Here is a 25576-nt window from a genome sequence, read left to right as displayed (position 1 = left end):
CGAAACTGTCATATTAAATTCTTGTCGTGATTCCAGACCCCTTTGATTCCTAAATCTTTTGGAGGAGACTAATCTGAAATCAAAGTGAAGTTGCTTGGGGTTTGCATGCCAGAAGTGGTCACATTTGAAAAAGTTCAGTGAACCTGCAGAGGGAGGTTGAAATTAGTTGCTTCACTACAAAGCTTACAGCTAGCGTACCTGCTGATTTGCTTTTTGCTTTGATTCTCCAGGCTCTGCCTTCTTGCCACCTTCTGAGTTGTTTTCAAAATGCATAAATCTTAAGGATGAGCATGTCCTGGTTTCAGTCTGTTTAGTTAAAAAAAAAAAAAAGGTAAATCAGTCTACACTGGTAAAACAAACATGAGCTCTAATACCAAGGACATGGAAAGACTGCATTTTTCTCTTCTGCCTTGTCCTTTGTGCAGTTATTTCCCTCTGTGAAGGTGTATATCGCGCTTTACTCTCCTGATTTACCAACAATTGACCTCCCTTTGTACCAAGGTAAATGGAAATGGTTCCTTTCAAGTTCTTATAAGTAGATACTGAGGGCTCCTTCCTTGATCCCTGTAAGATGACTCTGCTCCTTTGAAAGGGCTGGAGCAATGCCAGGAATCCAGCCTGTTATCCCTGCTGAATGTCAGCTGCTTTCTCTATTTTGATATTGGCATTTGGGGGGGCTTTGACCAAGAATATCATGCAATATTAAGTGCAAATGGGAGCATTTCCAGTGGTTAAATTCTGCCCTTCCGTATCCCCCTTAAGCTTTGCGTAGGCTGCCGGGGACCTGGGGATGTGCTTTTTGGTCCAGCTAAAAGAAAATGCCCTGGGTAGCCATGGCCTGTGTATAACCGTGAGGATGGCCCTGCATGAAAGCTGATCTGTTGTTACTTTATATTTACAGTGTTCTGTCTCCTGTGGAAGGGGCCAAAAGCACCGCAATGTGTACTGTTTGTCAAAGGAAGGGAGGCATGTAGAAGAAGATTATTGCAAGCACCTTGCTAAGCCCAATGTGCAAAAGAAATGCAGAGGGGGCAGATGTCCGAAGTGGAAAGCAGGAGATTGGGGACAGGTGAGATGCGTTGTATACCCTTTTGCACCCTTTGATATTCTTCCTCCATCCAATTGGTTAGAAGCTGTTTTTTCCAGCACTTCTGTCCTTTTGAATTTTTCAAGGGTAGAAGTTTTAGGCCAGACCCTCGGGTGGCGTAAAACAGTGTAGCGTCATGGGTAGCAGTGGAGCAGCACTGATTTGTACCAGCTGAAAACATGGCAACTTGCTTGTAGTTATCTAACTGAAAGCAAACTCCTTAGTATATAATAGTAAGGAGAATCTACTATTTATTCATGATTTTAATATTGTTATTCTTTAACTATGTCGCATCCCAAGCAAAATCTTCCTTAGTTTTGAGAAATCTGAAATTAATTTTATTATCAACTTCCTGGGAAAGCCTAAAGAACAATCCGAGCTGTTGATTAAAAATGCTTTTCACTACCTTTTGTTTCTTAACAAGCTCATCAGTTAATTTTGCTTCATTAAAAAGTCAGACACTGATGCACAGAGCAGAGGCTGCTGGAAATGTGAAAGTGCTTGGAGTTATTAAGCATCTTGTTTACTGAAAGCATAGCTTGAGTCCTTGTTTTCCTGAAAATAATGTCTTTGTCATCACCTTGAATCTGCTGCATCACATTTTCATCTCTGAACCTCGCTTTTCCCTCTACCTCATTAGTGTGCTAATCAGCAGAATTATTGAAAATCCCAGACTAAATGAACTGTTACTTGTAAAACATCATGTTCTCTTGCGGTCGGTCTTCCAAATAAAGGTACAAAACACCAATTCTCACTGTATGCGAGTTCCCTGAAAGATAAACCGTTAACATCGCTACAGGCACCCCTGCAAACGTTAGGACTAGGACAGCATACTCTTTTTTAATGTCGGCTATTAAAAAAGACAATAAACCCATTGATGTTCTATGATTGTTTTCAGACTTGTATTTGTTTTCAGTGCTTACCTTTGCATTTATAGGATAGCAGTATTTGCCATTACGTGTGTAAAGAGCCAAGTGTGCATTCACCGTGGAGGTTCAGTTACTGAGGTCTGGGTCCTTTACCCAAGGTATGGCTGGGAGCACCCAGGTAGCCCTGCGTAGCCCTGTGAAATGCACAGTACTGAAAATTAAGTCAATATTATTACCTTTATTACCTGCAGGACTTAAACCTCGATTTTATACAGGAAGCTAGACTGAAAAGAAATGCGAGGCCATTAGATAGTCTTGTCATATCCGATTTGCACCTTATTTAAAGTGACTGCTCCTGAAAGCAATTTTTTACAGCTAGTAATTGTAAACATAATAATGTAATGGTCTGTAGATTGCATTAAAATACGCTAATGTTAATTGATAAAAGTGTTTTAAAATTCCCAACATTCCACCGCATGAACGGAGTTAATTTTATGCAAGTGGAGAAAGAAGCCCAAGCTAATAGGAGGATGAGGTGATTTATGGCCTGAGGTAATCTCTTGTGACTAGGCAATTAAGGAATATTTGTATGCTAATGATAAGACTAAGAATAGGCAGTGCATTTCCAGCATGCGGGGTAACTCCTCAGCCCAGGTCCCTGATGCTGTATGTGCTCAGCCAGCCGGCATCTTGCCTGGGGAAAAAATAAAGGGGTAGAAACACCCATTCTGCGGTGTCGAACTGGGCTTTTTAAAGCCACATGAAATGCTCAGACATGGCTTCCTTGCGTCCTGATCCTTACTCGTGCTGGCAGCATTTCTTTGCCTGCGACAGATGAAAAGCGGGGCTGTCAGAAATTTGGAGCACCGCCATGGCTGTCCCTGCCAGAGGTGCGCAGGGCTTGCATGGCTTTGCAAAAGATTTAATGCCTCAGAGCCGAGGTGGATTTAGGTGCTGAACTTCTCATTAAGATTATGGAACAGGCAGGGGTTTGGCACTCTGAATACCCGGTAGGTCAGGATCTAAATGGGCGCGGAAACTCCTGTGTCACCTTCCCCATCACCGGTGGCACTGTCGAAAATAGGGAGCCATGATCAGTTTGCACTTAGATACTACCAAAAAAGCTTTCCGAAGGCCTAATTGCCTCTGAAAGATAATCCCAAAGCTGAGCTGCTGTGAGCTGGGTGCCTTTTGTCCTGAGTAAACCAACAAAAGTCTGCCTGAGAAATAAAGCAAGGTTTTCCTGTAAAAGTGCATCCTCCTTGTTGCCATATATGCACAGGACCTGTTGCACGTGCCTTTAGGGTTTTTTTCTTTTCCTTTTGGGAAAAGGAATGATTCAAAAAGTCAGGATTAAAAAATACAGGAATGGTTTAAAAATGAATCCCAGCCAGCTGAGCTAAGCGCTCCGCTTCCAAGTTTTTTTCTCTCTGGATGTTTTGTATTCAGAGGCTGTGTAATTCTTTTCTAGATTGTTATGAATCCACTTTCCTTCAGCCAGGCGTTTTTAATATATCTGTAATAATCAGAAGGGAAGAAAAAAGGGTTTTTCTCCAAGTTTTAAATGTGCTTGTGTCTGCACTGAAATGTCAGATTTAATGTGTTTGCATCTCCTAAGTAGTATCAATTACGGACATTTACCTTTCACTTAGCAAAAATACCAATATTTATTCTGCTGTCTGGTATTTACACATTTCAGCTACAGGCTGAAATCCAGCCCCGTCTGAAAACACAGGTAGAGCATCAAGTAGAGCTTCTCCATAGCCGAGCTGGCGCTGGGCAGTTTGGTGATTGACTTTCTCAGTGGAGAAAGGAGCACTCCTGGGAAAATGTATAGACTCCATAGAAAGGACAAACAGGCTGCCTGGTGGTGGCATCCCCGTGGCATCCCATAGGGGAATATATAAGTACAGCACAAGTTCGCTGCCCCCAGACTGAATATCTTCTGGCAGCGTCAGCCGGCTGTATTTCCCCAAGGTAGACACAGGTTGGCTGATCGGTATTCTGGATTAAAACAGCCAGGATGAAAATGGTGTTAAAACCTACCTTTTCTTGCCTCTGTAGTAGAGCATAATGGTGTTATTTTGAAGCCAGCCATAAATCCAGCCAGAGCCACAGCAATACTAATGCTGCAGCACAGGCAGCAGGAGGAAGCACCCCACAGAAGGAGATGCCTCCATCTGCTGAGAAAACTCCTGTGGCCCCAACTCACCAATTTTCGCCCAAGCCGGGTGCAGCCATTGTCCCCTCCTCAGCAGGGCTCCGTGCTCATGCTCGGGCAGCAGCAATACCCTCGTGTGGCCAGGTCAGCCCCACCGCAGCCCTCCTGTGGCCCCAGGGCTGGGCTCACCTGCAGTTTCATCTTCTCGAGCTGGGGCCGTGCCGGAATTTCTTTCTCCCGTGCTGTGGCTGGATGGCATTGTGGCTGCCCTGGGTGTCTGGCCCACCAAGTGCTCTTAGGAAGCCTGTTCAGCTAGGAAAAGCCTCCCCTACTTACACCCTTGCAGTTAGCCCAAGGAAAGGCTCTTTGCTTGCTTGCTTACTTGCAGAAGGGGAGTTCAAATCTCTTCCAAGGGACGATATGGGACACGGCAGCCCTGGCCTGGAGTCCTGGGGGACTCGCTCCCCCACTGTGAGTCCTCCCACCGATTCGGTCGGGGTGCAGCATTTATCCTAGTGGGCTTACACGGGGGCAAAGATTCACCCCAAGCGCCCAGTGAAATGAGTCTACGGCTTTGTCTGGTGCCCTGCTTTGCCTGGCACGGCCAGGGACCAGCCGCCTCCTCCCCAAACCCACTCTGCCTGGGTGTCACATGCAGCACAGCCCCCTGTGAAAGAGCCATGGCCTGACTTGCTCTCCCTTATTGTAACGTACCCGGGCATGTGCTTTTTAGGTGGGTGATAAATGCAAACCAAAAGGCGTTTTAGAGCATGGTATGCATCCTGGTGTATATGTTTCTCCAGGTTTGTGGCCATTATTCAGTTTAACTGTCCCCTATGGAATGCGTAGGACAAACAGCGCTGTTAATCAGAGGGAGGCGGTGCAGCATATGGGAAGCATTCGCATCACCAGTGACAGAAATCTCACTGCTACTTTCAAAAGTTACACAAAAAACCTCCCACCCTCTTACAAATATCTGGAGCCAGCCAAATATTCACAGTCAGCTTTTCTTTGGTGCTTTTGGCTTTGTGGGATGTTCGGATAGTAAAGCAAATGGAGCATTACGGAGGAATACTCTGTAGAAGAGAGAATTGCCTTCCCGTTAGGCGCCACTTAATTCCCTGCCTTAAGAAGGCTCGCTTTTATGGGTATTGCAATAACAGGCTGTAAACTTGTTTTCTTAGTTCCTGAGGTATTAATAAGGTTGCTTATATTAATTGTTAATTCAGCAAATGGTTAATCATAATAGCTGTGTTTTAAATGCATCCTTTGATTTTTACATGCTTTCTTCTATAAACGCAATTCTTTATATTCCAAATCTATGTCATATACTTTAAGATCTAGCCAGGAAGAATCCATGCCAGTGAGAAGTTAAGTACTGCTAAACATATTACAGTGTGCAGTCACAACAGTAAGAAATGTTGCATAAAAGAAAAAACAAGCTGTTAAAAGCATTGTAGTGTAGATAATAAGTTGAAGATGTCTGAGAAACAGAGAAATTCAGGCTTTTCTTGCTGTGCCTAGGAGTGGGGAGAAATGTGCCCACAGTGTAATGAAGGAAATGTGAAATGCAGTTAATTTAAAAAAAGACATTTATTTTCACAAACAGTATGCCCCGGCTTGTGTGCATGTGCGTGTTTCAATGCATGCTGAAAGAAATCCCAGCTGTATCATACCTTTACCTCTCTATCGCTCCAGACTTTCTTCTATATAATTCAAGTTTGCTTTTCATTAAAGTCCACTCCAGTGACACTTGTGGCATTTGATATATTTTGAACTATTACTTTTTTGAGCCGAGTGCCTGATAAGTAATACACAGAGCCTTGCCGCCTCTGGCGTGTTGCAATGGTTTAGCAGTGCTGCTATCTCCAGAGGTTTTTGTAATATAAATCCTGTCTGGAAAATCCTGACCCCGCTGAAGGCAATGGCAAAAATTCCCACTGCGTTCAGCAGAGCAGGGATTTCAGCCTGTCTACTCTGCCCTTGCAAAATTTTTCCCTCGTGCAATGAAGAACCTCACCTGGAAGTTTAAACGCCGGCGTTAGAGCATTGCTGTCGCCGCCGTTGAGCACAGAGCAGAGGGCGAACCCCGGCAACTTACCGTGACGGCTGCGACGGGGACCGCCGCTCACCTTTTGTCCCTTCCTCCAGTGCTCGGTGTCCTGTGGCCGGGGCGTCCAGCGGCGCGTCGTGCACTGCCACGGCGGCACCCCGAAGGCAGCCGAGGAGGCAGAGTGTGACCCGGCCGGCCGGCCCCCTCCGCAGCGGGACTGCCACCTCCCCGAGTGCCCCACGCACCGCTGGGCAGCCGGCGAATGGCAAGCGGTAAGCGGGGTCCCCCCCCTCCGCCCTTCCCTGGGGTCATGTCACTTGTGCTCTCAAGCGTGCAGCGCGGGATGGTGCTGGAGACAGGGGGCCACCGATGCCGGAGATCGCTGCCGGAGGGCCAGGGTTTTGGGGTTGCAGCCCAGGCTTGCCAAAAAAAGCAGAGCAAACGCTCATGCGTGCTGGCTGGAAGGGGGAGCTGAGAAATACCTCCGTAGGGTTAATTTATTGCTTTGTGCTGCCCTGTGTTTGGCTGGGACCTATGCAAATATTGAGCAGGTTTTGGGTAGGGCGGATTTGGGTCTGTTCCCAGAGGCTGAGCGATAATCCCCCTCGGATGGAGCCCTGCCGCGCTGCTCCAGCAGTGAGCCCTGTGTATGAGAGTTTGAAGGAATTGGGGAACATTGGTAATTCCCACTTTCCTGCCCCGTTACCCCAGCTCCTTCTGACAGCTCTCTCCTTTCGCTGAGCTCTGGGTCCATGCTTTTTGCCAAGCCATGAGCAGCGCTGAGATGACATCTCCCATGGGAGACGGTGCTTTTCTGAGTGACCAGGATCAGTTCCCAGCAAAACCGACCCCTTAGGCTGGAGCAGGGGATAAAAGCTGCTGCTCCGGTGGTTCAGGGAGCAACTCCGACTCACCTGCACTGCGGGCAATGGGTGGGCCCGAGTCTGGTGGGTGGCAGGAGGACAAGGGGACTCTGGGCAGGAGGAAGGGGTCCAGGAGGAGCCCTCCCATCAGCTGCCTGCAGGGTCCTGTGGCAGGCTTTGAGTGCACAACAGGTTTTGGCAGAGAGAGTTCAGATCAGGCACCAAAATGATTATTTTGATTCTGGTTTCGTTCTGTTTTCAGCCATCCCTGGGTAAGAGAGTCCTGCCCCAGTTCTTCTCCATCCTTGTCCCGCTATCCCAGGCTCTTCCCTGCGGTGCAGGGACTGCCAGCCTTGGAAATGCGAAAGGCGATGGAGCTGCCAGCTTGGGGAGCTGATTCCTGTCTCACACAGCCTGCAGAAGAGGCCACCACTCCTATGGAGAGGATGTCCTTGTCACGCAGGGAGAAGGGGATTGCCCATCATGGGCCCTCCACGGCAATGCAGGGGATGGAGAGGGGCAGAAGACCCCCCCCACCAGCTGCATCAGCCTCCCTGCAAAACCATTCCTGGCCCCAGTGGCAGGGCAGCAGGAGCCTGATCCTGCAGCCTTTGAACAGCAAAGATCCCACTGACTTTGGAGGTGCATGATCAGAGCCTGATCCTGGTCACCCTGACGCCTGCAGTGCGCAGCTCCGGGGAGCAGGAGGAATATTAATCAAACAGGGGCCCGGCTTTCATTGGCAGTCAGGCTGTTTTTATATTGCTCCTGTATGGCCCAGGGGGGTCTTGAAGGGGGATGAAATTGGTCGAGGTCCCTTCCCCCGCCGAGACAGTGTAAGGAGGCCGCGGTGTAAATGCAAAACAGGGCCTCCTGCTCCGATAACAAAAGGTGGGGAGGCACCGCCGGCTTCCTGCTCAAAGTCTTGGTATTCGCAGACACTTCCAGAGCCTGCCTTTATTGTGTTACTGAAAACAAAAAGAAAAAAGAAAGAAAAAGTGGAGGAGGATAAGAAAAGCAAATTTACTGAAGAGAGAAAAAGTGTTTCACGCATGCAGAGGCTGCGCAACTTTTCCGCTGCAGCAAGAAAAAAATCAAGGTTGAGGCAGCGTGTGCTGTCCTCTCATCTGTCCTTCCCCACGAGCTCGCCCTTGGCTCATAACTGCGCGGAGCACCCCAGACCTCAGGCAGCCGTGTGTGTGACATTATCTAACATCCCCCCGCCCGCAGTACCTCAGCCTGACGGGGACTGTACAAACAAGTTTACCTTCACTTCCCCGGTCTCGGTGGTGCTGGGAAGCTGTAATGGGTTTATAATCTTGCGTAATGTGGCCACGAGTACATGAGGCCGGAGGGGACCGTGCCCCGATCCCACCTGCCGGGAAGCCGAGGTGTGATGAGATGCAGCAGGAGGCAAAGCCGAGCTGAGCACGCAATGGGTACCCGACGCAAGCATCCCGGCCTGGAAAAGAAACATAGGAACAGCTGAGGGGGCTCCAGCAAATTCCTTGCAATGAACTTTTGCTTTTACAGAGCCCGTTAAATTTCTTCAGCTAATAAATTTACAGGTGGCAAAGTAGGTCACCAAACAGCATGCAGCTGCAGTCCTTACCCAACGGTGTAATTAGCCCTGAAAAGCCACGGCTCCTACCCCGTCCTTTTACCCTCTTTCCCTTATTTTTGCAGCTTTTCAAACCAGCAGCAGGAGACTCCTGCCTGCCCCCACCCTGCCAAGCCCTTGGTGGGAGGTGGATGCTGATGTTTTCCAGGGTTCCCCATTGCACTGGGGAAATTTTTAACGTGTGACAGAGATTTTTTTTTTTTTTTCCCCCCAGGGGAGCTTTGCTGGGGGGTGGGCTTGGAAGTTTCCTCACCCATAAATAACCATTAATAGAAACTTGCAGGAGATGCCCAATGTGAGCTCGCCCGGTGGCTGACTCCAAGCAGTTCTTCTACTGAGCGCTTCTTATTTTGTTCTGATGTACCCGGTAAAAAAAAGTAATAGCGCCTTCTCCCCAGTCATAAGTACTGGCCCCATGTTATTTATAGCGAGGAGGCACAGATTGCTTTAGTATTCTCTGAGCAGGGAACAGCAATGGACCCTAATTGACATGAAAGGCGGGATGTAAAATAACATCCCAGCGCTGTCTTGTTCTTGATTTCTTATCTTTAAAGGGAATCTGTCGAGAGGGTTTTTTTTATTGTTCCTTTCCATTGTTGTTGTTTAGAAAAAAGTTGGTCTTGCCAATTAAAAGGACTAGGGAACTTATTGGAAACCGTTTATTGCTCTGTTGGTGTATCACCATTAGTTAGCTGTTCTCAGTGCCCACACCAGGGAGAAGAAAGTCAATAGAAAGGGCCTTGCTTATGTCAAAGTAAAACCCAGACCAGGTTCACAAAGAAAAAGGGAAAATTGGGAGAGAGAAGGGTTGGGTTTTTTTAATATGAACCTCTGTGGAAGGACAATGCACAGCTCTGGAAGCTGCAATGTGATTCTTGAATCTTCAGCATTTGCCGTTTGGGGGAAAATCATGCCAGCCTTGCCGGATTCGGATAGCAGAGTTACCCAAGGCATGTTCAAAGCATTCGTGGCCTGGGGTTTTGTTTCATCTCTGTTTCAGATTTTGATTTAGGAAAAAAAAAAAGAAAACAATGAATGCTTTCGCAAAGCAATGCCTTTGAGGTTTTTTTAATTATTATTATTATTATTACTCTTCTGAAACAGTTGCAGGAGTGCTTGAAATGGTCCTTAATTTGAACTGCCAGGAAAATAGTTCAAAATTCGGGAAATGAGGCAAGAGAGACAAATATTGTCAAATGCCTGACCTGCTTTTCAGCTCTTGCTATCAATGGCTGTTATCCCCGGCCCTGCTGTTTTATGTGAGATTTAGATCAGTCACAAACACGAGATTTCATACAAAATCTATCACCATATTAAAAGGAAAAATGGCCTTTTCGTGCTAGCTGAACTGTCCACTTTCTATGTGAATAATGTTTTCTAACCTTGGGGTGGTTGATTGGAACCTCTGCAGTGATTCTCTTTGATTGGTTTTATGCTGGTCTCACTGTCTTTGAGCCGTATTTAATATCTCAGTGGGATTATTTTGATTGCCAGTTATCCTCAAAAACACAAATAATCAAACTTTAATTTACTGATGATGACAAAACGCACAGAGCTGGCTGAGGTTTATTTGGCCATACAACCGTTATTTGCAGAGAAACCCAAAGCAGGCTGGCGTGTGTCTGAGAGTGTCAATCTCTTATCAGCAACTAATGATTTTAAATGAGGATGGGCTTTTGATTTGATACCTCTTCATGGCCAATGTCAGAAGACCCATTGATGGCATAGAGATTACTCACCCTCCTAAAATTAAGCGTGAGCCAATGTACTTTGCAAATTTAGGCTTAAATATACATTAAGGGGAGGAGGTGAAATCAGCCTTGTTTCTTCCCACTCCTTGCGAGGTGCCTCGTTTGGCTGTGAGCTGGAACGATTCACCCTGCGATTCACCTGCGCTGGTGCCCACGTGCTGAGCTGGTGTACGCCAAACCAGAGACGAGGGGAGCTTTGAGCATCCCATAGCCCCGCTCCCACTGTGCTGGAGAGTCCCTCGTTAGGAGGGAGCAGGAAGGTCGGGGTTCACGCTGCCCCTGAAAGGTGCCGCTCAAGGAAGCGTGATGCCTTATTCACATGCAATAACCCCCTTTCAGATTTTACTCATGTAATAGGGAGGTATCAGAGAAGGGCAAATATAGCAGAGTTTGTTTGCTCTCTGGGGAAATCACACTCCAGCAAATTCCTCCAGCCCCTGTAGGATCGCTGTGTTTCGGCACAGACCTAGAAGGAGCTTCCACTCCAAAGACTTAAAGCAAGAGAGTAAATAAGGTTGAAAGCACACAAAGCCCTTGGGGTCTTTTGGCAGTCTGCGGATTTTGCAATGTTGACTGTTGCCTAAGAGCTCCTAAGTTATTCGTTCGGAATAAATGCTGCTTTGTGGGGCTGCCTCTCCTTCCCTGTCCCCCTCCACTTTGCACGGTTACTAAATATTTACAACCAACACGACATTGCGCTCACCGCAGCTCTCCTGGTTTGCTGCACCTGCCGCGGATTGATCTGATTTTTCAAAGTTTTCACATAATTTGCGATCTTGGTTCTGACAGCTAATTACAGAAACGGGGCCCTGACAGTGCCTGCATTTCGCAATTAGCTGAACCCACTAAGATCTTGCTAATTGTGGGCCAGCCAGGAGAGCAGGAGCTGCGTCGGGGAGGCTGGAAACGATGTTCGGAGGGTGAGACTCTAACTAGATTAAACTGGCACGATCCTCCGAGCCTAGGTGACTTCAGACAGTGTTTCTGTACAGATAGGGATGGTCTGATTGAATGTTTTATCCTTTTCCTTAGGGGAAGACATTTCCAGCATGTTATATAAAATGATTATTTTCATGCATTTTTCTCCTTGTTAATCCAGTTAGTTGAGAGTGTTAGAAGTCCATTACAAGCAATAACTTTAAGAAAATATGGTTTTATCCAGACAGCTGCTCTTACGCTGATTTATTTTGTTCTCTGTATGTGTTTTGTGAGCTGCACTCTGGGCACAGACCCACTCCCAGGAGCACAGCCTTGCAGCCGGGCTGGTTTTTCCAAGACGAGCAGAGAAAGAACTGAGTCCTTAAAGTCTCCAGAAGTCCCTGGGGAGCAGTTGTGCTTGGCTAGCAGGGGTTGCTCTTAATATTGGGCAGGGCAATGTTTAAAAGAGAATAAACCCGTAGGGCTACCTCCGCTGTGGCGGTTGCAGGGATGTGCCCCCACGCCGTGTCGGGGCAGAGCGCTGCTGCTCGCCCACTGGCAGGGACCAGGGAAGGGGCTCCCCCCACACCAGCCACAGCCAAGAGTGCAACGGCATGTATTTTGGAAGGGGGATGGCTGGGTTTTTGTTCTCCAAGCGGCTGTGTTTACTAGGGGCTGAAATGATGGGGTTGGCCCCTTTCTTTCCCCTTTGCCCCATCTCCTGACCTGGCATGCCCATCCCCGCATCTCTTGGTCCCATCACAGCTGGACCCCACATCCACCCCATCCCAATACCTGCTGCCTCGGTTTCTCCTCTCTCCCTACGCCTGTGATTTGGCTTGGTACCTCCAGAGGATGGGAGCAGTTTGTCACTGGATGCTCCTGCAGCGCCTGGCAGAGTGGGGCCCTGGTCTCGAATTTGCCCCCAGGTGATACCAATGAGAGATGCCAACATGGGGCACAGAGCCGCCCGCTCACTCGGGCTGCTGGGAGGAGGGCTCGCTCACTTTGCAGATGCAGATTAATTTGAAGTCCCTCATGGATTGCATGAGCCGTTGTTTCTTGCAAACAGTGCATGAAGACGTGCGGGGAGGCATCTCGGTACCGCAAGGTGGTCTGCGTGGATGAAAACAAGCGGGTGCAGAACAACGGCTACTGCGATGCCAGCAAACGCCCCCCCGAAATTGAGAGCTGTGGGCTGCCGCCCTGCGAGTACGTCTGGATCACTGGGGAGTGGTCGGAGGTGAGTGCCCATCCTCGTCCCCACGCAGGGACCATGCCGCTCGGCACCGGGCCACGCTCTCCTCCTCTCGCCTCCGGCCTCGCTGAGATATTGCAACCCAAATCAACAGTGGCAGGGCAGTGCTGCGTGGTTTAATTATTATTTGTTGGTTTGTTTCTGTGTGCAATTTCCCTGCTAGAGAGAAAGGAGCAGGGCTGTGAGAGAAGACCAGGTTATTAAAGAGTAAATGCCAGCATGCTCAGAGTCCTAGCTAATATCCAGAAGCAATTTTCTTCCAAAGCACATCGTATCCAGCAGACACCCTCCTTGGTTTTGTGCCATTTTATTTCATTCATTTATTTATTTGGTTTTATTCCCATCCCCTCCCGGGGAGCTCCGGGGCCCCATGAGCTGTGTGAGGGTCCAGGTGAGCATCCTGGGGGAAAGGCAAGCCTGGCTGTGACGGTGGGGACACGTCCTTCCTCAGTGCCATCTTTGGCAGGATCGAGGACCCGGCGTGAGCGAAGGCAGCAGGTTCGCCCTCGTGGCTGGGAGAGGGCTCAGCAAGGAAAATAGATGTGTTTTCTTTGCAGCAGGCGCTGCATGCGGGAGGACCCAGGCTAATCTCAGCCTGTTTCCTTCTTCAGCAAGTGAAGGATTATTTTCCACTTGGAGGAACAGCAGAGGGAAATGACAAGGCAGCTGCTGACACAGCACTGATTAAAAAGAAAGAACAAGAAAAGGGAAGAAAGAAAACGTGCCGGGACTGAGGGGGGGGAGGAGATACAAGCCACCCAAGATAGGGCAGGAGGGAGAAATGTGGAGAGATGGGAATTTCTCAGGGCAGCCTGCTCTCCTGGGTAGTTTCCTAAGAGAAATATTAGGGTGCCTGTGAGGCTGGGGCCCTGGCTGCCTCTTGCCCAGACACCCTCTACCCATTCCCACCTGCCTGTGTTTGTCCTCTAATTAGAAGAAAAACCTTCCCTTTCTTCCAGTTGCTGCCAGGTACCTGCAATTCAGGGTCAATCTTGACCATTTTCTTTCTCTGTGCATCCCATGGCAAAAAATAAAAGGAAGGAAAAAAAAAGAAAACCCAATTAACAGAGGCATTTCTGAGTTCCCAAGGATCTTCTGCTCCTTTCTTTGTCCTTGGGGAGAGATAACTTGTGCCCAGGAGCCAGCCTGGAGTAGGGGGTCCTGGAGCAGCTGTACGAGTAGCACAGGGAGGAATTGGGTGCTCAAAAGCAGTGTCGGGCGCCAGCCCACTTGTAGCCACTCACAGTACTCATGGCTGGCTTAAATAGTTACTAGTGATCCCTCGAAGCAGCTTGTCATGTTAAAAGCTGGCAAGCCTGCTTTTCCTCCCCGTTTCGGGCAGCATTCCCGAAGTATGCGGTGCTAACAGCTGCTCCCTCTGCCCGCAGTGCTCCGTCACGTGCGGGAAGGGATACAGGCAGCGCCTGGTGTCCTGCAGCGAGATTTACACCGGGAAGGACCACTACGAGTACGGGTACCAGAACATGGTCAACTGTCCTGGCACACAGCCGCCCAACATCCAGCCCTGCTACCTTGGGGAGTGCCCCGTCTCGGCATCCTGGCGCGTCGGCAACTGGGGAAGCGTAAGTTTGGCAAACTTCTTTTGCCAAAAAGAATTGGAACAAATTTATTCTTCTTTACACCAGGGACACAGTCTGAAGGTTTGGCAGGGGAATGTTTAAGAACTGCATAAATTAATGCAATGAATACCCTTGTGCGGCAGCAGCCCCAGTGTGTGTAGGGCTCCGTGCTCCAGACTGAACCCCATCGTATGGGGGAGTCCTAGCAGCCACAAGTGGAGCCATGATCTCCACAAAAATTTGGATGTAGCCAAAATTTGTGGCAGTGTTGGTGGTCATGCTGAATGCTTAGTCAGAAAGTGGGGTCATCGCCAGAAAACAAGGGTTTGAAAGCCTTGTGCTAGAGGGATCGATGGATAGCTGGCAACTGGGGTTGATCCTACTTGGCCATGTGTATGAGCAAGACTTGAGAACCACCAATAGGCCAAAACACTGGTAATTTGAGCCTTAAAGGGATTTTTCTTTCTTTTTTTTTTTTTCTCTCCTTCTTACAAATGCTGGGACAGGGCAGGGGAAAGAACTTAGCCTTTCTGCTAAAGTTATTTGTGTTGAGCCTCTTCTGGGGCCTGAACTACAAGATCAAATTTTAGTTAAGGTGATAACGTTTCACTTCTTTGGGCTTCTGACATTCTTTGAAATGTGGTGTTTCTCCCATATATTTGATTTATTAACCCAGCTCAGGCATTTGTAGGAATTTGTCAAACCTTTACAAGGCAACGAGGGTCAAGTCAAGCAAAATGTAGTGGAAGTTGTAAGTGACAGAGCCGTTTGAAACTTAAGTTCCTCCTGCCCCATAGGAAGCTTCAGATCCTCCCTGCGAGTCAGGGCAGAAGAGTTACAGCAAAGAGCTCAGCCTCAATTAATTGGTATTTTTCCCCAGAATTTCAGTGCAAAATGTCCAACTCGTTAATTTAACTTTATTGCAAAGAGTATCCATTTCAGAGAGCAAGACCTTTCTCCTCGCTTTGGGCTGCTGAACGTCCCAGTGACTACCAAGTGCCATGACCCTTCTCATCTCTGATTTTCAAAGGGATTTAATGTAAAATACCATCACCTTTGATGGACAGAGAGAGTCCTGCTCAGCTCCTTAGTTAAGTTTTAGGGATTTGAACCTGATAAAGAGTAAATGTCAAGTTGCAAATACCGTGAGCCTTTGATGACTGTCTACTTCATGGTGTGCTCCTTTAGACTAATAATTTCTAAATAGATGAGCAGCATCATTTTCTTGGCAGCCTAACCTGGTACCTGTAGAAAGAGCTGATTTTCAGTTCTCAAGTATTGAAAGAACAAGTTGCCGAGGGGGAGCAAGATGCTCCCACCTCCCGTCGCCCGTGCTCAGTGGCAGCCAGTGCGGGACAAGCTGCTGCTCGGTAGTTCCAGTAACTTGTGCAATTTCAGCCTTAAGATTGCCCTTGATTTAGGCTGTTTGAGGATGACCCAGTGTTTGTGCAGATTTAGCTGTTTTTCCAGAGGGTGAGGGGAGAGAGGGTTTGGAGGCTGTGGGTTTTTTGGTGCAATTTGGATAGAAAAAAACAAACCATGTCATGTTTGTTCAGAGGCCCCTGTCAGTCCCAAGCAATGTCTCCCAGCCACCAGGAGAGGATTTCTACCGTTCAGGCCTTCTGGTGAACGTTTCTCCCTTGTACAAACTTCCTAGTGTGAAAAATAAACAATTTCACGTGAGCGCATGGTTCACCTTAACCAATAGTGCCTCATCCTGTAAAGTGTTTAAGTGCTAAGCGAAGTTCAGTAGTCTTCTTGAAATAATTAGTGACGAAGATAATAATGAAGGGATTAATAATAAAAGGGATTACTTGTTTAATTAAAATTAAGCCTGTGTTTGAACACTTTGCAGGATTGGGGCCTTTGCTGCTGTCTCTTGATACAAGGGAAACAGGCTGTCTCTGTTCTTCTGGAGCCCAGAAACCCTTGAGATAAAATACGAATCTCTGTCTTCTGTCTTGCAGTGCTCCGTCACCTGTGGAGTTGGAGTCATGCACCGGTCGGTGCAGTGTTTGACGAACGATGACCAGGTCAGCAGCTTGTGCCATGCAGATCTGAAACCCGAAGAGAGGAGGACATGCCACAACGTCCACGACTGTAAGTCTGCAGATTTGCACCTTCCTTTGCCTTTCTCGTGGCCTGAGCATCTGTTCCCATCAAACGCCTAGAGATGTGCAGTATTTCCAGGCATTGGGAGCCATCCAACTAAGCACTAAGGCACTTCAGGGAGACCTTTTAAAAATAAACAAAGTGTTTTGATGCTTTGGATGCCTCACAGTGTTACAAAAGAAATTTTGATGTACAGTTGCTCAGTGACTACAAGTATTTCTGTTTTGTTTCAGGTGACTTACCAAGGCGTTGCAAAGATGTTAAAAATCTCAAAGGTGTCACTGAAGATGGCGAATATTTCCTTCAAGTCAAAGGAAAGACGTTAAAGGTGCATTTCAGCAACAGATTGATAGTTAATGCCTTTTCCGAAGGTGAAGGGGACTCTGCATGTGCTCTTCACTTCCACTCTTGGATTTTTTACCTCCGGTTTTCTCTGCCATCCCTTTGCACATGATACCTGACAAAATTCTGGCTTCTCTCTCTCAGGTGTATTGCTCTGGGATGCAGACTGACAGTCCAAAGGAGTACGTGACCCTTGTAAATGGGGATGCAGAGAATTTTTCAGAAGTGTATGCATACAGGTAAGAAATCCCTTAATCCTGAGCTTCACAGTATTTTTGTTTTCCATGGCAATATTTTCCGGTCATGAGTAGAACGGGTTTTCTTTTGATTTAGATTGCATAACCCAACTGAATGTCCGTATAATGGGAGCAGACGAGAAGACTGCCAGTGTAGGAAAGATTACACAGCAGCTGGGTTTTCCACCTTCAGCAAAGTAAGGCTGGACCTGAACACTATGCAAATAATAAGTGAGTAAAAACAGGGCCTTGCCATTAAAAAAAAATGTTTATTTTACACAAATATAGCTGTAACTACAAACAAGCAGTAGTACTCTAGTGGGCAATATTCCTGAGCTCTTCTGTTAAAAGCTGCTTTTAAACTTGGTCACCTGTTTGCTGCTTTACACTTAGAGACTGCAACTCGAGTGTATCAGAGATGTTCATACTATTTCTCTGTAATACAGGAAAATATTAAGACAGTTGTTGGTGCATCTGCTGTACAGAATGAATATTTGCGTGCTCCCAGCAGGCCAGTGTATTTTTTGAAGGATTTTATTTCATTTGGTCTCCTATTTTCAGACTGGACTCAGGCAGAAAGCTTAACCAGGGAGGAGCTGGCCCCCCATTTTACACACAGACCTGTCAGGGGATCCCAGTACAGGGGGCTCCACTGGGGTCGGGATGCTGCTCCCTCCAGGCCAGGGCGGAGGAGGCTTTTGGCAGAGCCAGACCGTGGAGAAATAACTTGTGTTGAGAGTGATGGAGCTGGGGCCATGGATTTGCAGGGGAGGAGGGGACTGTAGCTGTGCACTGTAAGTGGTACCCTGTCTCTCTTGTCATTCATGGGAGCTGGGAGCCATCCCGCCACCGAAGAGCCCGCAGCATCCCGCAGCATCCCGTAGGGTTACGGTTTCAGTCCCCCTGACTCCAGGGATGCTCTCAGTTTCCAGCAAATGTTTTAAAAATACCACATATTGTTGGGGGTTCATTCAGTAAATAGCGGAGATTTTTTAGCAAATCAAAATCCTTCTTTGTAAAATGACTCTCTATCTGATAAGGTTTTTTTATCACTTAGTTTTCAAGCCATGAGACCTCCCAGCCTGTCAATCTGTAAAAAGCTACTAATAGTCTGTAAAAGCTCCTAGGTAAAGATCTCAAAGGAACCACCCTGGGGGAATTTGATACCAGCTCCCTTTGAATTTCAAAAGGAGCTGGGCACCTACCTCTGTCAGGCAGGAGCTATCTCACATCCCCATCTAAATGAGTCTCCCTCCAGAGCAAAATACCCCAATTCCCTTTGAAACCCCGACCCCTGGGCTGGGGCAGCCAGGAGAGCACAGAGATGGTTGTTTGCCTTTGTTTAAAAGGGAGATTTAGGAGGTCCCACGGCCTTCTTGAAAGTGGGGAATTTTCCGATAGAGAAATAAAACCCAAGTCATGGGTTCGAGTTTTGTTGTTATTTATACCTAGGCCCTAAATCACCAACATACTTAAACTGAGCTGTAAACGTTGAGCATTTAAGTGTCCTGTTAAATTCAGTGCTCACGTGCTGGGAGTCACATGTGGGATGACTTGGGGGATTTAATATTAAAAATTCAGCAGTCTTGACTCTCAAGATTAATGTATGAAACCAGCTTTAGTGAATTTAAACATTAGTAAAGAGCATGTTTACATTTATTTTGTCTTTCTCCCTGCATCTTTCTTTCTGTGTTATTCACCAACTATGCTCCACAGCGACTGATTTACAGTTTGCACGGACACATGATGGACGACCCGTTCCTTATGCCACTGCTGGGGACTGCTACAGTGCAGCCAAATGCCCGCAGGTATTTGACAATAGCATTTCATAGAAATTGGTGCCATTTGTTTTGTTCGGGCCCTCTATTAATTACTGCTGATCACATCAGCCCAACACCAGTGACTGTCACGTTCTCATCTCAGTGGTTGGAAACTTTTCCCTTTGTCTGTGCAGAAAGCACTCTCCATTTTCTGTTCGGGAAAATGTCAGGTTATTATCAGACCAGCATCGGGACTGGCTAAGGGACATTCCCCAGGGCTCCTGCAGCCCCCTGCGGGTGCTCAAACAGTCGAGACAGTAAAGGAGAAAAGGAAGAAGAAATCAGCTGTGGGAGAAGGGCTGGGCTTTGCACGTGTAGTTGAAGGTAGGGGGATCAGTCCGTGGCAGGACTTGGTGGAAATGCTGGGCAGGGAGAGCAGCAGCGAATCAGGCCATCGGGATGCCCTGGGACCCTGCCTCTGCGTTCCGCAGTCTTGTATCTGCTGAAACTGCTGTTTTCAGGGGTGCGGGAAGACGGGTGAGATAACCCCTCTGGATGGAGAAGGCAGCAGACAGACAGCAGGACTCCTGCCAAGCCAGCTCAGGGTGGAGATGCCTGAGAAGGAGAGGGCATTTGCAGGGCAGGAACAGGTCAGGTTTCTGCTGCTGGACCGAGGAACTCCATCAGTCAGACTGCACTAGTACCCGCCAGCCGCTGTCCCACCGTCCCCACGCCCTGCTGCTTGTTTTCACAGCAGCCCGGTGGGACCATCACTCAATCTACTTTGGGGCTGGGAAACCACTGACAAAATGAAGGCAGTGCCTGCGCGTCAGGGCAAATCCAGCCTGTCCCAGCACCATGAGGTGCCCGGCCACAAAAGCACAGAGCTGAGCACAGGCTAAGTCGCATCCTCGGTAGCTTCAGGAGACGATGTAGGACATCTAGCCCAGTTGCTTGGAAGAAATATGCTTTCCTGAAAGTCTTTAGGAGGCTAATTAGCACTGTGCTACAGGTGACTTGCTCTGTGTCCCCAGCACACCTAGTTTCTGTGGAGCTGGGGGATGATAAATGGTATGTGTGGATAGTCCAAGGTATTGGGTAGACCATATTTGCAAAGGGCATTAAGTAGGGAGTTGCAGCAACAGATGGCAGAGGGCAAACCTCTCCATCTCCTTCCCTCCCTACTTTTGGAGCTGATACTTTTCTGCACAGCTCAGCGGCTTAGGGATTGACTTCTTACCTCGGGAAGGCTCCTGAATGTTAATATCCATCCATCTGACCCAGACAGTTTGCTCCTTGTAGAAAATCAACATTCCCAAGGCAGCAAGTGCAGGGAGCAAAGTTAACAGCCATCTGGTACCGCATGGCTGTGCTGGGCTGAGTGTCAGTCTGGGGATGTGGCCACAGGATCCTTCCTTGGGTCCAGAAACAGGCAGGGCTGGGATCTGCCATACGGGTAAGGGGAAGGCTGGGGGGATCTGCGTTGGATGCAGACACAGCCCTTAATTTTCCACCCGTTTTGTGCATTTTGAGACAAGGTGGAATGAAGTGAAGGACATTTTTAAGAAATAAACAAATGAAAGCGTTTTGATTTTACTGAAGTCTGGAGGAAAAAAAAAAGCCCAGTGGAAAATAAGGAAAATAAGGACAAGTGTGCCCTCTCCAGTTGAGGAGGGAGCAGTGAGAGCGGCTGCAGCGCATCCCTGGAGTACCTTCCCATCAGCCGCTGGCGCACGTCAGGCTCCGCAGTTTGCCATGGAAAAGCCAAGAATGCCCTCAGCCGGCAAACTGCGAAAAAGCAGTGCAAAACCGAGAAAAAGCAGTGAAAAACCAAGATAAAGCCCCTCCTTCCCTGCAGCCACCAAGGAGAAGGAAATTACTAACCCGAGACATACTGTGGTTTGTACAATATGTGCTAATCACTATCAGAGCGATGGAAAAAATTGAAAGCATTGCTGGCAAGATCCTGGCAGAAAACTGTCACCGTGGCAAAAGCATGGCTTTTTGGGTTAACCAGGCGTTTTGGGTTAACCAGGCTCGTCTGCTTGTTTTTTAGGGTCGCTTCAGCATAGACCTTTACGGGACAGGCCTGTCCTTAACGGGAACAGCAAAGTGGCTCTCACAAGGGAATTACGCAGTGTCAGAAATTCAAAAATCCCCAGTAAGTTGTAATTTTAATTATGGTTTTTCCCGCTCATGAGAAGTTTCTAATTGTTGTCTTTCGTGGCAACATCTTCCAAGCAGAGACTAACAAAAATCTAACATCTGACATTAGAAATGAAGTGTTGCCTGTAATTGTATGTGAGGTGGGGGGGCCCTAGCGGGTTTAACTTGATTTGAGTTATTGCAATTAATTAGTGAGCCTGCTTAACCATGAAGCTGAAAACGCTGAGTGCTGTGGGGCAGACATATCCTTAATTAGTTGTCTGAGATGTCCGACGTGGAGCGTGCATCACGCGGCAGGCAGGACCGGGGTGCACGGGGTCAGGGCTGCAGAGCAGGGCTTGACCTGCCGGAGAGGGTCCGGGTGCCAGGCGAGTGCCCTGAATAGGAATTGTTCCCAAAACATTGCTAATAAAGTGTGGAGGACGTGGACCTTCCCAATGGACTGGTCTGGGTTTATCTCCTTGGGAGAGACCCAAGTCACCTGAGCTCCGGTGGGCTGGGGCTGCCCCACAGCACGCTGCACCCCGGGGTACCGTCCCCTGTGGCTGCCTGTGGCCCTGCTGACCCTGAGGCCTCCGGGTAAGCCAGGCAGGCCTGCAGAATCACTCCACAGCCAAATTTGAACTTGTATGGCTTAATTTGCCTGCCCGTTAACCCCTCCGCCGCGGTGTGCCTTCGCACCGTTGCTCCTGTGTCATGTTCTGAAATTGGAGAAACCCAGGATCGCTTTTTTGGCTGTTATTTCATGTGAGTCATCCCGATTGCCCCTGTTAAAACTCTCCTAAGGAGGTCACCGTGACCATTTAACAAAAAGCAATTTGCAAAATACCCTCTCCTGTACTGCTTTCAATCTCCCTGGCTCTGCAGAGCCCCTTGAGCCCATGAGCCTCGTCAGTGCTGGGGCTCATAAAGGAGAATTAAATGCTACTGGTCCGACCATGCTGCAGCAAAGTATCCCCCAGTACCAGCAGAAGAGGACCAGCACAGACCCCATGTGTTAGTTCTGGCAGGTGCTTTGCTATCCTTCTCCCCTTCTGAAAGGAGAAGCCCGGGCAGCCAACTTTGGGGTTGGGGAGAGCAGCCACAATCACGGCTGGCAGAATTAAAACAAACTTTAAGGGACAGGGGGTCTAAGAGACAACTCTTACCTCCATCACCCGGTGGCATCTGTCAAATGCTGTTCCAGGGGTGCAATTGCCCACAGGAGCAGAAGAAAGAAAGGCATAGCGAGAAGAGATGATAGCAGCCTGCTGCAATCACAGATCAATAGTGTCAAGGGCAGGATGGAGCTCATTTAAAAATAAATGCTTTGTGCCGGCTTGTCCTGCACTTAAGTCCAATTTTCTGGTAATTGAGCGTTGAATTCCCCTCAAGGACTGTCTGTCCATTGCAATGACCAAGAGGTGAAAGGCTCTGCAGAGGTGTGATAAGGAAGGCCAGACTGAGGTATTAATCTCCTGACTCAAGACTGGAGTTGCACCACGCTTGCTGGGCTCTCCTGGAGACCAGGCCAACCCCAGGACCGCTCCACGTCTTCCTTTGTCTCTTCTGGCTGTGGAAATGCAGAGCTGAGGAGGAACGGCACCTTAGCAAGTGGCATAGCCTCACCCCATGGTTTTCCCTCTCGTCTTGGCTCTGGAGCCGCTCCAGGCCTTTCCCTTCCAAATGGATGTTTCTTGGTATTGCCTGCAAATATCCTTCCTGTGCCTTCCACGTGCTCAGGCACAACTGAAGTGCTGTTGTTGTCTAGATGTTGTTTTTCTCTTGCATGATCCAAGTTTTCCACTCATTAGTGTTATTCACTCTGGGGCAAATTGGAGAAAACAGATACCCTTGAGAGAGCCCTCCAAATGGCCTTCTCCTTGGGCACGTCTCAATGTAATAAATCAAAACTACCCTTTCTTATTTGTGTTCACCATCTGACCTGGTAGCACTAAAGGGAATTTCATTTGCATATATTTAAATATAACAGTGATTTCTTAGATTGATTTAGGCGTAATTTGTTTTCCTTCCATGACATTTTCTATTAAAAATCCTGGCTAGAATAACCCAGATCTGGCCCTTTCACAGCGTGGAGTTCCTGAGCCCTTACGTGAGATGTTATTTCTGTTTTTGCCTGCAGGATGGTACCAAAGTAGTAGGAAGATGTGGCGGTTACTGTGGGAAATGTACTCCATCATCTGGAACAGGCCTCGATGTTCAGGTGTTATAGCAATGGTGAGTTCCCAGCTGCTTCTGCAGGAAGGGAAATCTTCCCAAAAACGTCCTGAAGGAGCAGATCAGGCCACGCTTGCAAAAGCACTCATGGATCGAGTGCATCGGTGACAGCCACCCACCCCATGCGGCATCTGTGGAGCAATGGGATCCAGTGCTCCCAGTCCTCGCTTCCCCCAGTAACGCCTGCGGGTATAACGCTGTCAACTGGAAACGCGCTCCCCACCTGGCTGGCACCTGCTTTGGCTTCGCTCTTGTGCTGATGTCTCTGGTCACAGGTTTTCAGGGCGAAGCTGATGATCTGACTCTGACGTGCACCTTGTCTGTATTTTCCAGGTTCTCTGAGAACAGCCAGCAGAGATGAGACGGATGAAGGATAGCGATGCAATACCTCTGCCTTCCACTTTTTTATCTGTTTATGTGTGTATATAGATCGCATATTCTTAATGTACAGTATAATATTTATGTTTGGAATTATTTATTTTGATTTAATATTTTTGTACGTAAAATCATTATATTAAGGCTGCTTTTACTATTTTTATTTTTTATTGTTAAATCCTGCAGTCAAACCACTGCATTTTGCGTACTCTACATTATATGTAGCATTATGACAAGTGATACTTTATTGTCACTGTATTCAGTTGTTTACTTTCAAGCAGTAATTTTCCTTCAGTTACGGGCTGCTTTGGCCCTCTACGGTGCTACACAATCTGCATAGGGGTATTTTTGGCATTCAGTCTGTCTTTATGTAAGGAAAATAGACAAGATGTACTTAAATTTTATTTTTAGGGATTAGGCCGACAGCACTCAAGGAAAACATGACAATGAATACAGTGCTAGTTGCATTAGCAATCTTTATCTTTTAGGTATGTTTTAAATTTCACATGACCTCTGTGGCCAGTGCTAAAAGCACTGGTTTGGTGCTAACATGATATTTATTAACGCTCTGTAGTTTTAGTTCATCCAGTGCCTTTATCAGTGGAAAAAAAAGGAAGAAAGCAGAAAAAATTGTCAGGCGATTCAAATAAATTAAGAACTACCCCAGGTCTAGGAAAATTCCTGCAGATGGATCTTCAGCTCGAGCCCCTTTTTCACAGGGCTCCGAAGTGAACTCGCTTTTTAAAAAAACATATATTTGTCTCCTAATTGCATGTGCCACTGTGCTTCCTGGCTCCATCTGGAAGCAGGGTATTAACTCATCCCAGACAGGCTGATCAGGCCATATGTTTCCCTGGGCTGTGCGCTGAGAAGCGCTGCAGTTTCTTACGGACGTTGTCACAAAATCCTAACGTGAAGCCGAAAGCATCCCTGCCGTGTTATCTCCCCGCGGGGCTGGTGGGGACCGTGGGGTCTGTGGCAGGGGATGGGGGACAGCACGCCCAGCCAAGCCGCCCCTTCCTCTTGGCTGGGGGACTCCATTGCAGGCACCTGCAGCGTTTCCCCGGCTTCCTACTCACTCACAGACCATCTGCAAAGGGAGGCTTCAGCGCCGGCTCTGCCTCGTTTCAACAAGATCACTCTGTACTTACAGATAACTCTGCCCCCCCCCCCCCCCCTTTCAAAAACAGGCTGCTTTACCGCCTACTTCTGTGTTGCTTCGGATCTTCCTGGTAAGGCATCTGCGCTCCTTGCCTATCCGCCATCCCATGTACAACCAGACCTTTAGCGTTGGCTTTTTTTTATTTTAAATTGAGGAGACAGCTCCCATAGGTGCAGAACACGGCTGTGAGATGGCTCCCACCTGTACATAGCCCGCCGCTTGTGGCACGCCACGTTTTTGCAGAGCTTTGTAGCACATTGAACGGGGGTGATGTGACCAGATTATTTTTGTAGTCTATGACTATGTCCCTTATCTCTTTCTCCACAATTTTACTTAGTGATAGGAAGATGCTGCCCTGTTGCCTTATATGTCAGGGCAGCCAGGAGCACAAAGTACACGGAAAGGAAGCTTTTCAGCACAAAATTGCCAGCAGTTTGGAAAACTAAAGAGGCTTCTCTGCTACTTCAGATAAGTCTTGCAAATAGTTAACAAATCCAACCTCAGGATCTTGCGTGAGTCTTTTGCAGAGCTCCCCAAAGGACGTGTAATCAGTCTGTTACAAAACAGTCGGATCAATAGTCAGAAACGATCTGATCCCTGGATTCATATCCCATGCGTGCGCCGGGCTGTGTTCAGCCTTCAGAGTGAAGCCTGTCAGCCTGACAGTCGGGGATCGACGCATTCACATCAGCTGGGAGACATCTCGCAGGCGAGCAGGGCTGTGTTACAGTGCAGCAGCTAAAGAACTGGTGCTCTACACTTATTTTGTGCCTCTGCTGCTCTTATTAATATTCAGACTTAGAGAAAAGAATGAGACTCTTACCTATAATTTGGGGGTTTTGGCTTAGTAGCACGTAAGTAGGTATGATCATATCTTAGAAAGACTGATATTTCACCTACGTTGTATGTCTATGCATAACAATAATAAATTCTACCTTTCTGAGAAAAATGCCAAAAATACCATTTCAAAGGTGAAAGAAAAGGGAAAAAGGGAAAGGGAAAGGGAAAAGGGAAAGAGAAAGAGGAAAAAGGGAAAGGGGAAAGG

At 47.8% G+C, this 25576-nt stretch overlaps 1 protein-coding gene across 6 annotated transcripts in view; it reads left to right on the top strand.

Annotated features, from left to right (window-relative positions):
• ADAMTS9 (ADAM metallopeptidase with thrombospondin type 1 motif 9) overlaps positions 1-24515 on the top strand; it is an 84650-nt gene extending 60135 nt beyond the window's left edge. For 2 of the 6 annotated variants that reach the window (XM_076346577.1, XM_076346576.1), the window contains exons 29-40: positions 902-1069; positions 6269-6442; positions 12396-12566; positions 13970-14164; positions 16129-16261; positions 16507-16601; positions 16760-16854; positions 16949-17082; positions 18568-18659; positions 20668-20772; positions 22900-22994; positions 23328-24515. In XM_076346577.1, the coding sequence (XP_076202692.1) occupies positions 902-1069; positions 6269-6442; positions 12396-12566; positions 13970-14164; positions 16129-16261; positions 16507-16601; positions 16760-16854; positions 16949-17082; positions 18568-18659; positions 20668-20772; positions 22900-22989 (1452 nt within the window). In that variant the 3' untranslated portion in view covers positions 22990-22994; positions 23328-24515. Of the gene's footprint in view, positions 1-901; positions 1070-6268; positions 6443-12395; positions 12567-13969; positions 14165-16128; positions 16262-16506; positions 16602-16759; positions 16855-16948; positions 17083-18567; positions 18660-20667; positions 20773-22899; positions 22995-23327 lie in introns of those variants that run through there. The other 4 variants (XM_076346579.1, XM_076346578.1, XM_076346581.1 and 1 more) reach the window with 4 other exon arrangements.
• Positions 24516-25576: the final 1061 nt, after the last annotated feature.

Source organism: Aptenodytes patagonicus, chromosome 8 (genome assembly GCF_965638725.1).
Source record: "Aptenodytes patagonicus chromosome 8, bAptPat1.pri.cur, whole genome shotgun sequence".
NCBI classification, from domain to species: domain Eukaryota; kingdom Metazoa; phylum Chordata; class Aves; order Sphenisciformes; family Spheniscidae; genus Aptenodytes; species Aptenodytes patagonicus.
The sequence above is the reverse complement of the archived record's forward strand: the minus strand, read 5'-3'. Positions and strand labels throughout refer to the sequence as shown.